Source organism: Pangasianodon hypophthalmus, chromosome 3 (assembly GCF_027358585.1).
Source record: "Pangasianodon hypophthalmus isolate fPanHyp1 chromosome 3, fPanHyp1.pri, whole genome shotgun sequence".
NCBI lineage: Eukaryota > Metazoa > Chordata > Actinopteri > Siluriformes > Pangasiidae > Pangasianodon > Pangasianodon hypophthalmus.
This window is the reverse complement of record NC_069712.1, coordinates 20,941,857-20,959,889: the sequence shown is the minus strand read 5'-3', so window position 1 is coordinate 20,959,889 and position 18,033 is coordinate 20,941,857. Positions and strand designations below refer to the sequence as shown.

General features: G+C 37.4%; 1 protein-coding gene across 2 annotated transcripts in view; it reads right to left on the bottom strand.

Annotated features, from left to right (window-relative positions):
• Nucleotides 1–865: 865 nt before the first annotated feature.
• The window catches only part of adss2 (adenylosuccinate synthase 2), a 28,739-nt gene continuing 11,571 nt past the window's right edge, over nucleotides 866–18,033 (bottom strand). The window contains exons 2-13 of one of the 2 annotated variants that reach the window (XM_026937214.3): nucleotides 9,680–9,782; nucleotides 9,135–9,203; nucleotides 8,984–9,034; nucleotides 8,535–8,601; nucleotides 8,222–8,329; nucleotides 7,659–7,740; nucleotides 7,148–7,274; nucleotides 6,161–6,315; nucleotides 5,436–5,560; nucleotides 5,111–5,208; nucleotides 3,382–3,531; nucleotides 866–3,202 (exon numbers count right to left, since the gene is read on the bottom strand). In XM_026937214.3, coding sequence (XP_026793015.1) covers nucleotides 3,150–3,202; nucleotides 3,382–3,531; nucleotides 5,111–5,208; nucleotides 5,436–5,560; nucleotides 6,161–6,315; nucleotides 7,148–7,274; nucleotides 7,659–7,740; nucleotides 8,222–8,329; nucleotides 8,535–8,601; nucleotides 8,984–9,034; nucleotides 9,135–9,203; nucleotides 9,680–9,782 — 1,188 coding nt within the window. In that variant the 3' untranslated portion in view covers nucleotides 866–3,149. Of the gene's footprint in view, nucleotides 3,203–3,381; nucleotides 3,558–5,110; nucleotides 5,209–5,435; nucleotides 5,561–6,160; nucleotides 6,316–7,147; nucleotides 7,275–7,658; nucleotides 7,741–8,221; nucleotides 8,330–8,534; nucleotides 8,602–8,983; nucleotides 9,035–9,134; nucleotides 9,204–9,679; nucleotides 9,783–18,033 lie in introns of those variants that run through there. The other variant, XM_053232437.1, reaches the window with a different exon arrangement.

The window sequence follows — 18,033 nt, the reverse complement described above, 5'->3', positions numbered from 1 at the left end:
GACACCTGACTATCACATCCATATGTGCTTTTTGAACATCCCATTCTAGAGTTAGTCCCCCATGTGGGTGTGATGGTCAGGTGTCCACAAACTTTTGGCCATATAATGTATAATTACATATGATCACATTAGGTTTTGTTATGTTGATGCTCAAAGACTCAGAATAATTTCTTCCATATTTATTGACTGTGATGTTTTTGTAATTATCTTTTGTGAAAGTTTAATATTCCTTTAGCTACAAAGATTGAGATCCGTATTGTACAAATCACACCAGTAAAACATGCACCCCTACTGGTATTCACCATCTTCCACAGCTAAGCATATAACACCACCCTTCACAGACAATAAGACCGATAGTATATGGCTCTGCATTCAGTATATACATATATTAAAGATCAACCAAACAGCAGCAATACAGTAGAAAATTCAAGAGAAATCATTTGAAAAACAGAGGTCAGTGTATGGTTGTGCAAACATGCAGTCATCGGCACAAAAAGAGAGTAATTATTTTAAAGCTTAGCAAAGTGGTTTGTGATCTGACAGTCCTGTCTTTCTCACATTAGCCGAATGATCAGAAGAAGCAATGATACGGTAGGGAACGATACAAAAGGGGAAATCTCCTCAGTAGCCAAGGACTATACTAGAGACAGGACAACAGGGCTTTCTATTTCCAATTCATAAAAGAGCATGAAAAATGCATTAGAGATTTAAAGCCTACACCATGAACACAGTTGGCAAGTGATTAAATAAATAATTAATTATTAATGCCCTTGGCCATGTAAAAATGTTGTTGTTAAGGGAATCAGGGAACTTTACAAGCATCCAAAGATTCTAAGAGGATTTAAATCATTACATATAAAATGTGTAAGAGTGTGTATTAAAATATTTTATTGGTAAACACACCTATCTGATTTAAATATCTCAATTTCTAACCATCCACATATTATGTACCTGGTTCTGACTTAAAAGAACTTATTGTCAAGGCACACTTTCCTCACTGATGAAGGCAGTGTGAAAGATGCGTATCAGAGCATATAAATAAACATGACAGAGAGAAAGAGAAAGCTACAATAGGAGCTATTATTTCTGAGAGCAAGAATATGTGCATCTACAGATTTAAATTACAGTGAATTATAGTTAATTTAAAGGGATAATCAACAGTAAGCACCTAGAGACTTACTGGGATGAGCAGCAAAAATGATGAAACATTCAGTTCTATGAAACATTCAGTTCTATGTCCAAATGCAGCCCAGTGTTATAACAGGGACTAAAAAAAGAAAAGGCGACCCCGAACATGAACTTCAATTCAATAACACTTCCTAAAAGCTTGTATCCATAATACACTGCAAATGTGTATTACACACCCATAGAGCAGGGCCAATCATGCTCTCCTGGACTCCCAAGCCATTTAATGCTCTTGCAGTTGTGTTCTTCAGGAGCAAGTTAATATATTTTTGAGCAGTTGCAATGTCTTATTCCACACATAATGAATTGTGGCACACACAAAACTAACAATACATTTACTCTATTATAAAATCAAGCTGCATAGGAAGTGTTATCCAAAATTCTTTTACTGGCCACAATCTTAATCAACTTCTCATTTTCCAGAAGAACACTACATGGTGTCTGAACACATACTCAATTACAATTACAAAACTGACCACGAGAGTCTTTTTTCTAAAGTACTTTCTACTCCATGGTACTCCAAAATGCTGTGGGGCTAAATTAAATTAAAATGCAAAAAATCATGGGCTGATTTAGAGTTATGCAATGCAGTATCGCTACATTTTGGCAAAAAAAAAAAAATATATATATATAGTTGGTAGATTGAAGAATAATTTGTTAAATATTTACTCACACCCCAAAAAGTGACAAGAGACAAGCAGTCAAACCATACAACAATTAACAGATTAGAATTAAAATATACAGTTATAACCACCAGAATATCCTGAGAGTTGAACTAGGTGTGTCTCAATATTAAAAATACATTCAAGTCATGAATGAAGTTGGCCTGACAAGTGCCAACTAACTGACAAACCTGTCTGGGTTGTGGTATACATGTGCAACACTACAAGTTTAAAGTTAGAAAGAAGTAAATAGGTTTACATTTCCATGCTTACACTTTCCACAAATGGGTAAATGTCAATATCACACATTTTAATAGTAAACATATACTTGAAAAAGTGAAAAAAATTATCATTCGGTACTACTAAACAACTTTGTGTGTGTGTGTGTGTGTGTGTGTATGTATGTGTGTCTCCTCTGATTAGGGTGGCTAACTTCAAATTAAATACTTAAATGCAGGAAGTACACATCAGTGCAAAGACAAATAGGATGTATGCTCTGTCAACTATACGTGAACATTGACAAATAGTGTTTCACAGAGAAATGTGTACATTTACATTTACATCATATTACATTTGTCTGAATGGGAATAATGAAAAAAGGGCTATAGCCATGTCAAAGACACTCCAATAGGGTAATCAAAATTGAGGCCAAACTGAAATACTGCTAACTGGCCAGTGGCACAATAATATAAATCTTAAATTACTTAGCATTTGGTTAAGAAAATGTTCAAAACTCTGTTAAAACTAATCAACGTTAGTTGTTTTGCCTCCTTGAGACACTAAATCTAGAAATAAATTAATTATACTAGTATAAATCAGGGCCTACATTCAGGTTTTGAATCTATATTAACCACTCAGTCTGCATATATGTTCAGTTGAAAGACGTGATGCTGCTCTAAATACTCATTAAAAGCAAACTAGACACGAAGAACAAAAGACACAGGAGACCCATAAGGATAGATAAAGGTCCATTTCAGAAATCCTACTTTAAAATGACCAACAGTTGCTCATGAGAGGTTAAAGAGTTTGTTCCCTAAAGACCAACGGACTTTCCACTATGGCGTCCTACAGTGACCTCCAAAGAAACTTGTGAAAACTATGAGATAGTTCTTGAGCAGAGTATCATATAGTGAAGAAGAAAGAATCCATGTTGGTGTTTTTTTTTTTTATGAGAAATTGCAGTGAGTAGAGAGGTGAGAGGCTGGATCCTTTCTCTGACTCCATCAGGTAAGCCCACTGATAAGCCCAGAGCATTGTGCTGAGTCAGAGGGCTTGGATAGTACCACACAGCCAAACAGCCCCTTAAAACAGCTGGATCATTGACTCTCTTGACTTGCCAACACCGATCCATTTCACTGGCCCAGATAAGGAAAGAGTTAGTAAGTGTGCTTTTGTTATGCCTATGTGCTAAAATGTTGACACTATGAAATTAAAGACAATTAATAAAGGTATTCAAACCATTAATAGCAATTAACGGTGGTTATCAGAAACCTAACTGTATAACTACTGAAATTAGAAGAGCAAAATCTCTTACCAGGCACCTTAAGGTACTCCTCAATGAAACGAACGTATTTCTGTGCATTTTCCGGAAGCTCCTCGAAGGTCCTAGCAGCTGAGGTGTCGCTGTTCCAGCCAGGCAAAGTCTCATACTGGACCTCGACCTTATGTAACACCTCCTGATTTGCTGGCAAAACGAAGTCTTTTAGGCATCTTTATGGTTTTCCAGTACATTTTGACAAAACCAATCATAAAGAAAAACATTATAGGACATGACATTAAATACAGGATTTGCTTGAGAGTATCATGCTGTAAAGAAGAAGGAATCCACTGTTTGTTTGCACTTAAAATATCACTTATTGCACGTGTTATTCTTTTTATATATTTTGCTCATTTTTATATGGGGTGCCAATCACTCTAGAGGACACTGCATGAAAGCATTTAAGTTCTTAAGGATGCTTTCTCACCTCTTAGTCAGTTTTTATGTGGTCTAGTTTGGTTTTCCACAATATAAATGCGAGTGGAACAGTGAGTTGAATTCTCACCGCAACCTAACCATACTAATGTTCGCTTGGAAAAGGGCAAATACTAAATAATTTCAAGAGTCTCTGGTCCCACTGTTGTAGCCCACACTAGAGTGTGATAGCTGTGTTTTCGGCAGCCCAGCTGAACCACTAAACACCCAGATTTTATTCAAAACAGTGTAATACTGAATACTGTACACACGAGTGCAAAGGTTTGCCTATCCCTCGTTTGTACAGAAATGTGAATTCTATTTTATTAAAAATGTAATATCTTGCAACATGACAATCCAAAACATGAGGCAAATCAGCAGAAAAATCACCAATAGAAAGAAATCGAAGTTTTGCTATAACCCTCACAGTCTCCAGACCTGAGTGAAAGAAAGCAGTGAATGATATCTGGCAGAGTAAGATCAGATAATTTAGAGTGAAGAGGATCCAGAGGCTGTCAGTGGATATGAAAGAGGATGAAGGCTAATGATCAACAAACAAGTTATTTTAGAATACTTATATGACATTTAATAAGGGAAATGCACATATATGAACCAATAGCATTGTTTTTTGTTCACTATTAAATACAATGCGCACTATTTTATCCTTTTTTGTTTGAAAATGAATGACTATTCTAACACAGTAAATGTCCTGTTGCTGTAAATATAATTTCTTTGTCTTTTTGTTGTCCTAAGGGTAATTGCACTCACCTGTATATACCCTATATGGCCAAAAGTTTGTGGACACCTGACCTTCACACCAGTATGTGCTTTTTAAACATCTCATTCCAGATTTAGTCCCCCTTTGCTGTTAAAATAACCTCCATTCTTCCAACAGATTTTGGAGCATAGCTGTGGGGATTTGTAACCATTCAGTGAGATCAGGCACTGATGTCGAGCGAGGAGGCCTGGGGCGCAGTCTGCATTCCAGTTCATCCCAAAGATGTTCGCTGGGATTGAGGTCAGGGCTCTGTGTAGAACACTGACGTTCCTCTACACTGTCGCTTTGTGCACAGGGACACTGTCATGCTGAAACAGGTTTGGGCCCCTTAGTGCTAGTGAAGGGAAACTGTAATGCTACGACACACAAAGACATCCTGTACAATTGTGTGCTTCCAACTTTGTGGCAACAGTTTGGGGAAGATCCACATATGGGTGTGATGGTCAGGTGTCCACAAACGTTTGGCCATGTATGCATGAAAGCATGTAATTGAGTTATATTTGTGAAAAAGATTATGTGTGTTTGCCTGCTCACCTGGGAAATACGGTATGAATTCATTGTCCACTTTATACCCCACACCAACTTTGATTTCGGAGAAGACGTCCAGGATGTCTAATTTGGTTAGAGCCAATCTATAGAGGATGCACGTTTGAACAGTCAGACAGCTTAGAAAACAAAAATACTGTTTTTGTTACAACAGAACTGTACCAGTAATTATACAGGTACAGCAATCTTTTGCAAAGGTACTGAATAAAATAATATTCACAAGAAATTGTTCATATTTTATGAGCTTTTAAACTTTAGAAGCATAAACAGTATCTGAAAGTAAAAAGTGAAAGAGGGTGAGATGCAAACTCACGCAGTGAAGCCATTAATCATGTGGGCATATTTGACAAGCACCAGATCAAGCCAGCCGCATCTCCTCTTGCGGCCTGTGGTTACGCCCACCTCCTTCCCTCTTGTCTGAAGCAGCTCTCCAATTTCCTTAAAAAGCAGGGGTAGGGTAAACCAGTACACTTTAGCACTGATTGTCACTACACGATATCATTCACACAGATTTCAGTCAGGATTTGTTCTAATCAACATACAAGGTGTATGAAAGCAAATAATTTTTCCCCCAATACTTGTATTCTCCACTAGATGGCGCTGCCAAACACTTAAAAAACAGACTAGAAAATGTAAGAGTGGTTCGTTTACTGTGGAACTGTGGAACTATTAAAGCAGGAGGAACTGTCTATAAGCTGTCTATAAGCTGTTACGCAATGCAGAAGAGGTTCATCTCCTGAATCTTTGGATTACATCACACTCAGTAATAATGCAGCTGGATGTCTAGCTCAAGCTGAGATAACACAGGTATGTGTGTACACAGTGAACTCTTATTCCTGGTTGCTCTGTATCATAGAGAAATTCAAAAGAAAACTTCCAAGCCAACTTCAATGCTGAAATTGCACACCATGATGTCAGGTGTGTCTTCCTGCTCTTCTGACATTACAGGTGATGAATGCTCAGAGAGGGAGCTTATACAATTAACTGAACAATGTAACACTAGTGCAATAAGAGGTCTGAGCAAAAGGAGCTGCTTACATTATTCTGTTCAGACGGGAATGCTCCGATGCCCACTCGGGTGGTGTAGGCCTTGACAACGCCATAGACCTCCCCCACATTCTGAGGTGGCATGCCCAGGCCCGTACACACCCCACCCACTGTACAGTTGGACGAGGTTACAAAAGGGTACGTTCCTGAAAAGATAAAATAGTATCACTACTTAAAGTGCATCATACTGGGGAATCTTTTACACTAACCAAGTCAGTTTCTTCATTCAATGTCTCACTGAGTCAGTTCTTCATCTCTCACTTTGGTTTCAAAACATGGGAATAAAATGTCACAGATATGCTGACTTCACTCATTTATTAGCACCTCAAGGACAAAACAACTGTGCTATTTGAAAAGTAACATACACACCCTGAACAAAATAAAGTGATCTACATTTTATTAATTTTTTAGAAGTGCAGCTCCAGAAATACAGTGAAGCTGTTCTGTACATCGTTTTCTTCCAGCAGGTGGAAAGAGTAATCGTTTTAAATATTCTCTTCTAAGAGTTGCTTTATCATTCATGTACCATTTGCAAAGCAAAAAGATGTTAAAGCCCAACAAATGTGCCTTCTAATATACAGTACAAACCTGTTTCATTACAATGCTTAGCATATTCCTGAGCCCCTAGCCAATCTGGTAAACACGATTCTATTCACAAATTAGCAGTGTTGTGGTTAAACATACATTTTAACAAAATAGTAAACATGCTGAAAGTGACCAGGGTTCAAAATGAACATGCAGAGTGGCATTTGGGTTCCAGGACTCCAGATACATTAGCCATAGACCTTGATCTGTGAAAGACTCACCTGCTAATGTGAGGTGACTTTCCAGCAAGTTTTCAAAAGGAAATGCTTGATATTGGCTGGTGAGTAAAATACATGTTCTTTCACTTGCACGTGGTCGGGAATGGAATGAGCTGTACTTGTCCCTCCCAAATTCCTGCAGAGTTTACTTGTCGTTTCAGCCTAGGCGACTTACCAAAGTCAATGTCCAGCAGGGCAGCATTGGCACCTTCCACCAGTATCTTTTTAGATGCACCGTGCAGAGCCTCGTACATGAAGAACACGCCATCTCTTACCATGGGTTTTATTCGTTCCACATATGCCTGACAGAAAAGAAACATATTGCTCTCTAAGTAAGCTCATATGTGGAAATGGTGGTTAAGACAGGCTTGCTGGTATCACACCTTACACATGGATTTTGCTAAACTGTACGTATGTCAAAGGCTTTCTTTAAATTAGATCGTATATTAAATTTATATTTTAATAACTGTAACTATGCAGTATCATCGACAATGGATGACAATTGTGTGATTACAGCACTAATGTTTTCAGTGTTTCATACCATTATTAGAAATCCACAAAGCAGGCCAAGTCTATATCACAAGGCTAAGGCTATGGCTAGAGGCCAAAAATGGTCAGACAGAAGCCTTGCACTCAGGAACTCAAGGCCGGCTGAGTAAATTAGGATCTGAGAATCGGCAGCTCACCTTAAGTTTCTCTAGCTCCCCATCAATATCTATCTCCAGTGACGGGTACATAGACTTGTACTGTGAGGCCAAGTTTTTATACCTATAAATGACAAGGACCAAGGCAAGAAAAATTATAAATACACCAAACTGGAACAAAGTTTTCTTAAAATGTCTTAAACTATCTTTTTATTTTGTCGTAGCTTTGTTAGTTCATTTGTTAGGTCATATAACAAATTATATATTTCAATTAAACTGGAAGAGTAATGTAAATTGGACAGAAGTAGGCCAAAGCTATGAATCAGGATCCGTAGCTTTGACTTGAGAATTACTGATGCGAAATTTTAACACAACTCAAAGACACAAAGACAAAAAGAAACAAAGTCTATGATATTACATCCTAAAGATTTAATGGTAGATTCAGACTGACATTTGAAGAATGGGTTAAGACGATCTCAGACAACAATAGAGCGTATTATATCTCACAATGGTTGTTAAACACACTACATTTATAAACCAGTTTGTACAGTCTATTACCATTATATATGGATCTGTGAATAGAGTCAGTTAAGAGACGCCCTCACCTCTCTGTGAATTGCTCAAAGTCAGACAAAAGGTCACATATTCTGAGGCCACTCCTGGCAGCCTTTGCTGAGTAGACAGGGCCGATACCCTTTTTCGTTGTTCCTAAACTGGAAAGACAGAATGAGCCAGGCTTAAGACTCTCACATGCTTTAAAACAACTAGGTAAGTTTCTAACAAAGGCATAAAAAGAGATGATTTATCTTGTAGCTAATTCACCCAGCAAAGTGTTGTTGCAGCAAACTGGGAGAAGATAAACGATAAGAAACAAAAGATTTCTTTAGTCTTTGCATTTTTGGGAGAAACAGAGCTTACTTTTTGCCAGCTTGCTGCTGCCTCTCCTGTTCTTGAACTCCATCCACAGCTTGATGGAAATCAAACACTGTGGACAGAGAGTGTGTAGATGACTACTACTCCTGCTACATTATCTGAGTTAGCATTATAAACTTTAGCTAAATTGTTTATTCCACCGCGCTATTAATTACCACTAACCTGCCTTGAGAATGTACGACTGTGTGAATAGATGCAAAACTTTTAAAATGCACATCACAGAACTTACTACATTAAGTACATTTGAAACGTAGACACAAATAAAATCTGGTTTTCTTTATACATTCTGAAAGTGTTAATAAGCTTATTTTATACATGTGGGCATTGAAGGAAAGCAGGTGAGAACTTTTAGTGCAAATTGTATTACATTCGATCAATCTAAAACAAAACATTCCTGATAATGATGGATCCTGAGAGACAGAAGCTGTACATACCAATATGGGCGCGGTCAGAAATGACGAGCCGCTTCTCCCAGCCCTCCAGACCTGGAATCACACACAGTAAGATTTTGGTTAATGGTCTCAGACACACGCTGAGACGTGCCTAGGACTACGGCGTTTGTGTTTTGTGCATACTCGAACACACCTTTACCCTTCCGCTCATTTTTCTCAGCCTCCTCGAAGAGGCCGGGAAGGTGAATCACTACGCCATTACCTGTGGTGAGAGATGAGTGATGCGTTACTCCAGATAATGAGTATAGCGTAGCAATAGGTAGAAACACATTTAGGAGAACGAACCCTCTAGTAATGCACAGGACTGTACAGTGGACATGATAATGCAAAGAGCACTTCAGGAGGATATGTTTATATCTCTTGCATGCACAAATTAGGAGCTGCTAAGTGCTGTCTGAAACCAACATACTTTTTTCAAGAATAAGCATGATGAAATACGTTGCTATTTAAAAGTTAAATGGTTCGCTGTGCATCACGTCATTACTCCTTCTCGAACACGGGAGTTGCTGACACATTATTCAGAGAACCATTAGCGAAATAGGATCGATGCAGATAAATCTGGAACTGCTCCATGCTGCATGATTTGGTCCAGGGTATGGCTCAAGTCTAACAGAAAAAATTCTTGCATTACAATTCTATGTCTGTAGTTAAAAAAAAAAAAAAAGTTGTAATACTTACCAATAAAGGCTGTGACATTAGGGTTGATAATGCCACTAGGTAAAAGGTGAAAGTCATACTCTACAGAATCCACCACAACTGTGTGTCCTGCGTTGTTGCCTCCCTACAGAGACACAATGATATGAAAAGGAATTAATTATCACAAGAGTCCTTATGTGGGCAACCTTCGAGTAATTCCAGTGAATCAGCGAGAGAAGTGTGTGTGCATTCTGAAAGAACTGTACTTCATGCTGCTTTGACAGAGCCGTTTTGTCTTGGATAACAATGCTGTTCAGTAGTTTTAAAGAAGAGCACAGGGCACTAGTGTGAAGATGTTCTCACATCATCTGGAGCAGATGTGCTCAGAAAGCAATGATTCCAGCTCAGTGGATACCTTAAACCACATCCACACAAAACCTCTGTCGTTTCATTTGTTTCTTTAGCAGTCAGGGACCATTAACTATAGCATAGAAATTCCAAGGACTGCTTCAGTACAGATTAATTTACTATTCAAATATCATTATTTAAATGTCTACAGTAATGTTGGTGATACATTTGAGCCATGGATTTCTTTTATTTCTGAGCTTTCCACTCACAGAACACATTGTTATGAAAACTGACATTTGATTCAAGTTGATATATTTATTATGTAAAGGCCTATGTGATATTTTGCTGTTGAAGTTTGGACTACACCAATTAAATTCAGTTCATCAATAAAAGAGGCTAAAGAACTTAATAATAAATATAGCAATTTTGATAATGGCGGGCCGTGATTTTCACCAACAAGCAGAACTCGATGCCAACAGCATCAGCGAGGAAGCTTTCAGTGCCAACATGTCTAGTCCATCTCGGTAGTAATTTGTATGCCTCAAATTCCTTATACTGTGGCCATGTTTGGATCAATGCCTAAATGTAATCAGCTCATCTGGTGGTAGTGAGGATAAGTCCACACAAATCCTACATTTACCCACTTATTTTTGAGAGATTGCACTAAGAAGAATAGCCTAGTCCTGATGGACTGATGGTCAGAAAACGAGCTTTGAGTTCCTGAACATGAAGTGTAAGTTACAGCTCTGTATGATAAACAGGAAGGAAGCTATTGAAGGAAAACTATTTCAGATATTTGTTTTGCTGTGACCCTGACCCTGTTTGGATCAATTCCAAAATCTAATCAGTTCATCTGCTGGTTACTGTGAAACAATTTCACCACTCGCTCTTGAGATATCACTCTAATGATAATCTTTGAGAATCCACTTTGAGAACCTTGGCCCAAGACTTTGTTTTTCTTCCTCTCTGGATTAAAGTGTACTTGTTGATGATAAATAAGTTTAATAGATGCATGTAACAACAAACTAAAATCTTCCTTAATTTACAAAACGTCAACATTTTACGCAATACAGTAAAGGGAAAAGGAACAGGAGAGGAAACAACTACTCTGTGTTCACTGCCAGAGCACAAAGATACTGCAGAGCTGTACATTGAGGTATTAATATGTTAAAGCTTTAGGTGAAGTGTGTTCTATGTTTCACATGGCTCTTGTCCAATCTCTGCTGCCTGGTGACATTGCAGGCATGCAAACTGTGGGTGGTATGGTGGCAGTCGCCATCAAAATCATAGATCATGGTGATATGAGCAACTACAATACTGATAAGTTTGTGCAAAACCTTATGATACATTTTAGATCAAATCCATCGGAGTGTCTGAACACAAGCTTCAATAGAAGAGATTAGGCATGAAGAAAAATCTGACCTTTTATACAAAGCAGTTAACATCACAAATTTGCTAAAATTTAAATAGGAACCTAGAAATATCGCAGAATCTTGAATATTAAATATTCAAGATATTGAACATTTACTTTTTTGTTTAAAATATTTCAAAATTCTAAAAGTTTCTGTTTATTTCCAATTTAAAAAAAAAAAAAAAAAAAAGATTTTCAACGTGATGTCAGACTTTTGGACCCCACTGCAGACACGTTAATCTTACCCTGAAGTGGCATCTAGGTTTCTTATTATTTATGGGTTTACTAAGAAAAAAACCCTCCCTAGCAATTAGTATAAATTTCTATCTGGGAATGAACAGCAGCTTTCCCAGTATAAATCATAAACAGACACCTTATAAAGCACAGACAGAGTCGATAGCTACTACATTATTACTGCATACTTTATGTACAAGTATTTTAAGTTAATACACTGAGTAATAAAATGGAAAACTAACTAAAACCTCATATCATCACTACCAGTAGTACTATTAGAATATATTCTTTCTATATCTTTCTCTTCTTTCCAGTTTATCTTGCTTCCTTGGTTAGGCCAATGATTTGCGGTGTGTCCCCATCCACTGCCATTATCAAAATGGACCGCCTTCTCATATCGTGTATATATATATACACAGTACGTACCTAAAAGCGGGATAAACATAGATTATTTACATGCATGTAAATAACCTTCATGAAAAAAGTCACCATGCACAGATATCAAGTGTCCTCGTGCGTCAGGGCTTCGGTTCTGACCTCTCAGAAGGTCTGGGGCTGTTCTCACTGAGCACATCCAATAAATCAGCCTACGTTTATGTTTTTTTCTTTACGTAATGAGCAGAAGAGCAAAGCTATTCCTGGTCATCTCCTGAGATGCCTCTTGGGATGCCTCTCCTTTTTAGTTGTAGTTACTATATGTCCTTACCCATAGCAGCCACAAGAGCCATACAGTACATTTAGTGTTAACAATGCAGTGTAGTGTTACAGTATTCCACTAGACAGGTCTGAACACGTGGAGCAGTCTAAATTACGGCTGTGCTCTTTCCATCCTACACAATTTCAGTTATGATGCGTGTTCAGCTCCATAACTACAGGAGTGTTTCTTTCACTATAATTTCCACTATGTAAGGGGGAAACACTATCACATTACCCATCAACTACAGAACAGCATATCACATAAGACAAGGTCTGAGAGTAAATTTTAAAAAGTAGATAATGTAGCTGAGAAGAGGGCCCTTTTTAGCTAAGAACATTTTGAAATCTTGTCAGTTTCAGTTGGTGCCTTGGTCACCTGATCGCTTTATGACAAGGACAGGTTCAATGACCCTAGGTTCACACTAGCAAGCAACAAAGTGACAGACGACCATTCATTTTCTATGTACGTGCATGACACAAGCTGCCATTTCAGCAACACTGTTTAACCAACAACGCAAACATCACAGCAAGCCAATTTTGATTTTCTCAGTTTTATGCAAATGAGTTATAACGTGATAAGACGTGTACTTCATTACTATACTTACATATTATTTTGCCATTTTTATACTTGAGTATTAATTAGAATGAAAACTTAATTACATTTCCAAGTACTTTTTTTTATTTAGACCTTAAAGTACTCAAGTTCATCAGTGTAGAAAAAAAACTTTAATGCTACACAATGTAGTTAGTGTTATGTGTCTAAGACAGATATGGCACTGGACTGCAGTGTGGAACTTGAAGATGAACACGCCTGGCCCTACCCCAGTAAAATCTTTCATTTTGCTGGAGTAAGCAAAGACTTGTATAAAATGAGGTGTCCTCTTTGCCTTCCTAAAACGCATGAACTCCATCTAATTTGAAAAAGCATGTTTTCTTTGTAATGTGAGGTTAGCATCGATTCCAATAGCTAATGTAAATTGGCTAGACAGAAAGTCAAATTCTAGCTGATGGAAAACTTTGGTTATTTACATGATACATTACTCTTAATAATTCATCACCAAAAAAACAGACAGACATGCATATGACCAGCAGACTTGCAGAAATTGAATGTTTTAATACAGAGTGGCATAGGTGCTTTAAAATGAAAATCAACAGCTTTAGATTAATAATTTTTCTTTTCACATGAAAACATGAAATCAACTTAATTTCATCAGTTAAAACATTTAAAAAAAAAAAAAAAAAAAAAAGCATAGCAACTTTTTACTTCAGTACATTTTTGGTTGGATATTTCCACTTGAGTAATTCCATACCACTGAGTAAGATTTTGACACATTATCTATCCTTTCACTTTCTCAGTACTTTTCCCACTCGTGCCAATCTTGTGGTGTGTGAAGTCCAATGTTTCTTCAGTTGCCTACTCACAACTTTAATTCCTACCTTCAGTTAGTTCCCATTTACTTTCTGCCATGCAAAAATGGAAGGAAAGCTTATAATCGTGGTTTCGTCTTATCCTGTCATATACAACCTCTCATTAAACATCTACAGAGATGTTACAAAGAAAAATAAAGCTTTGAAAGAAGGAGCAGAGATCATTGGTGCTTATGGTGAGTGTATGTAGCTAGTATAGTTTACTTGCTTTGCTAATCTGCTACCTTGTACGAAGCTAGTACAAAGCCTTATACATAACATGCAAATCAGTCAACCACTTTTCACACTGTGTTTCATTTGTATTTAACTAATTAGCTGCAGGCTATACATTTTGGCTGCTACCATTTCTCATCAGAACTTACAAAAATATGCAAGACAGTGCATGTCTACAAGTCACAACAGTAGCAGTTGCTACACAGCCACGAGAGACAAACTACAAGTGACACGAGCAACTTTTTGTCCTCTAATGTGAACCTGGGGGTGAATGCCACGTGTTAGAGAAGAAAAAGTACCGGACTGAAATTCACATTACGTCTGACTGTTACGGCTCTGTTCACGTCTCGAAAGCAAGTTTAACCAAGCTGTTTGTAACCACACTCTCTAAAAAAAAAAGAATCTGTAAAGTTTCGTTGGTGGCTGATAGTTTGAGAACTGTAAACAGGTTCTAAGAATCACGCCAACTACAGAGAACTAGCAATTTTGAGAACTGCTTCTATACACTCAGAGCTTGTTGTGCATTAAAGATAAAGATGTTCTAATAACAGTTCTATCAAAAGCATAAACAAGAACGGGAACCGGTGAAAATGATATCAAAGTCGCAGGGACCTTGCTACAAGGACATAAAAAACCTTGCAAGTTTAACAAACTGCTGATCAATAACTTGTTTATTTAATTACAGGTCAATAAGATTTTTCTAAAGTAATTACATTCCAGAAGCACTTAAAATAAGCAACCTTATTTCCAGATTTCCAGGAATCACCTGTGACATTTTTATATGTTCTGTATCTTTACGGTGCACATGACTGTCACTGGATTGGGGCATCAGGCTGTGCTGGCTGACTTCCATATTCCAAACCTGACAGGCTAAAAGTAGCTAGCTGTGACTGATAAGCACGGGTCCTAGAGGGGAGATAGCTTATGCTGTAGTGGGATAAGTATCAGGCTTGCCAACTTATCACCCACACTGACAGAGCCACACCACTCAGATCCCTGTAATAACCTGTCACAAGCCACTGGCACAGCATGCTGCCGTATAAACTGATTTGCACCCACTGTGTATTTTATGTTTAGAACCGATATGACGAGAATAATAACTTATATATAATGAATAACAGTAGAATATAAGATGATTTTTCAGAGGTAACTGGGATCATCCTTTGCAGTATAGTGACATGCAAATTGTTATTGCCAGGGTACTTCACCTGACCTACGATTTGGAAGAGCTTGTGTTTGAGTTTAACATGGAGTTACTACATAAGCTTTTCCTATACAAACTGAACAGTTATGTCCATTCATTATGTTTGCCAGGATTGGTATTTGCTGCATATTAAGACTGAACGATATTCAGTTGCATTCAATGAGTTGTAGATAATACAAGTTGATAACGGGCATGATTTTAAGAGTTAGAAACAAATTAGAAACAAAATACATATTTGAGCTGAATTTCTTTGACCTGCCCCTGGTTAAGAGGAGTATTTAGCTCAATGTTTCTTAGTCTTGCACCTATGAGTGCCTATTTGTCCAGCGCCTATAAGTGCCTATTTCAATCATGTCAATAAAAGAGCTGTATTAAACAGGGTGATTAATTCTTGTAACCCTACAAAAGTCCTGTAAAGGATTTAACTTTCATGGGTGCCTTTCTAAATGGCCTATAGCACATAAGGTTACACTTAAGTCAATGTACCATGTGTTGCATAAGTATCCACCCCCACTGAACTTTTCCATGTTTTGTAGTGTTAAAACCTGGAGCTGACATTGGGATTACATGCCACTAACCTACTAAATAACCCATAATATTGAAGCAGGGGAGGGGGATCAATATAATTTGCTAAAATATTTATAAATTAAAGACATAAAAGTTGTGATTGCATTAGTATTTACCCCTGTTGCCATGAAACTTCTTTGGCAGCTCTGGTGCAACTAGACCACCAGAAGTCATATAATTTGTTGAATGGTCACCTGTTTGCAATTAAATTGTCATGTGATCTCAATGTAAATACACCTGTCCCTGGAAGACTCTAGACTTTGTTATAACATACCTAAACAAACAGCACCATAAAGACTACGGACCTATGAAAACAAGGCTAGCAAAGTACCACAATCGCGACTGTGCCTAAATTTCGTGCGCCAAAGGTCAGCCACCAGGTTAGGAATGCATTAGTCAACCAAGAGTCCAAGGGTAACTCTAAACATCCATTTCAGCTGCACACTATAAAAGGTGGAAAAATTCAAGAGGGGTGAATACTTATGCAAGGCACTGTATGACACAGCTTTCATTTGGAATATGCTGCGATATTACATTAATGAGCTATTACTGAGATTCTTAAAGACTGTTAACAAGTAAGTTTAAGCCAATATTTAATAATGTCAAACAATATCATAGTGATAGTAGTTAATATATGACAATCATATCAGAATGGCCATGTAGATATGTAACGTAAGTAGCTTAAGTCTTATAGTATTATATAATTATTATATCACATTACATAACCACTGGTAGCTCAGTGGTTAAGATGTTGAACTACTGATTGGAAGGTTTAAGTTTAAATCCCAGCACTGCCAAGCTGCCACTACAGGGCCCTGGAGCAAGGCCCTTAACCCTCAACTGCTCAGTTGTGTAAATAAGATAAATGCAAGTTGCTCTGGATAAGGGTACCTGCCCAATGCCATAAACGTAAATCTATTTTGGTACCGCCAAATGGCACAATGCAGAGTCAGCCATGTTGAATTGGATTCTGTAAAGCTTATGACAACACCGTAAGACTTAAAGGAGAGGAGATTTATAGCCAAACATTGTCAGACATATAATGCATTTAAAAGATATATAAGTTAGTCAAGTCTCCAGTTGAAAGCAGCTCCAAATTAGACAGTTAGCCAAACCTGAGGCTGGCGATTTTGGGAACTTGACTCCCATGTATTAAAATTCTGTTGAGAAAACTAAATGGTTCATCTGTCTGTGTATATCAGCATACTAGGAGTATGTTAAATATATACTCCTTGGTATGTTGTGAATCTTGTTAGATGGAAAGTAGAATGTGCTACACCCTCAGGGCAACAGGTGGCCTTTCATCATTTTTGTACAGTTAAAGGAGGAAACGTAATACTGTTAAAGTAGCACTGCCTGACTAGATGCATTCAATATGCAGCTGTTGCATAAGGCTTTTCAAATGAAGGCGGACAAGTATGAAATAAGTCCATCCAAATCCAATACCATAGTTATACTGTTTTGGAAGTAGACTATATCAGCTGTAAGGTGAAAGAATTAGAAATATGAGATTGGGGGGAAAAAAATGAAATACAAGAAACTTTTTAACAGCAAATCATTTGATTTTGATTCATTCTTTCACCACTAGAAATGTATAAAAATGTATATATATTTAAAACATATTAAGAATCTCAGAACTTGCCTGGCAGTTTGTCTGTGGTAATGCTATATCATATGAACTAAAGAGATATTTTATTGCTGTTTGCATAGTCTGATTATGATTCAGATATTCCTTGCTACATGTTAAAAACCCGCAGGTGACTACTTAATGTGGCCTGCAATATATTGACACACACATTTCTAAATATCATTTAATGGTCTAAAGACAACTCACTGAGAGTGCTGTTTGTGTATTGATGCCTTCTGCTACATTAATTCTGCACACGTCAATACTGAAATAACAATATATGATCAACAAATCATATAAAGTGCAGCCTTATTTCATGACATTGTTACTTTATCTGCTCATGCTTAACAGTGTAACTATCACTCCAAGCACTGCAGCACAGTTTGTGGCAGTCAGAAATAGATCCAAGAAAACTGCTGGTGCAGGCGTTGTTATAAAAAGCAGGACAGTCCATGTTCTCTCTTACATGCAGTAACTGCAAACCAGTACCATTAAGCATCACTGCTAACAAGTTCACTTTATTCAAACAGTTCATCCAATTAGCAAAACAGAACTCTTTATGGACCAAATTGTACATCGAATTTTTATTGCTTTGACACAAAATGCATTCCTTTGAACACAACACTTTTGTAGATTTATTTCATCAAAACTATGCATCTCTAAAGCCG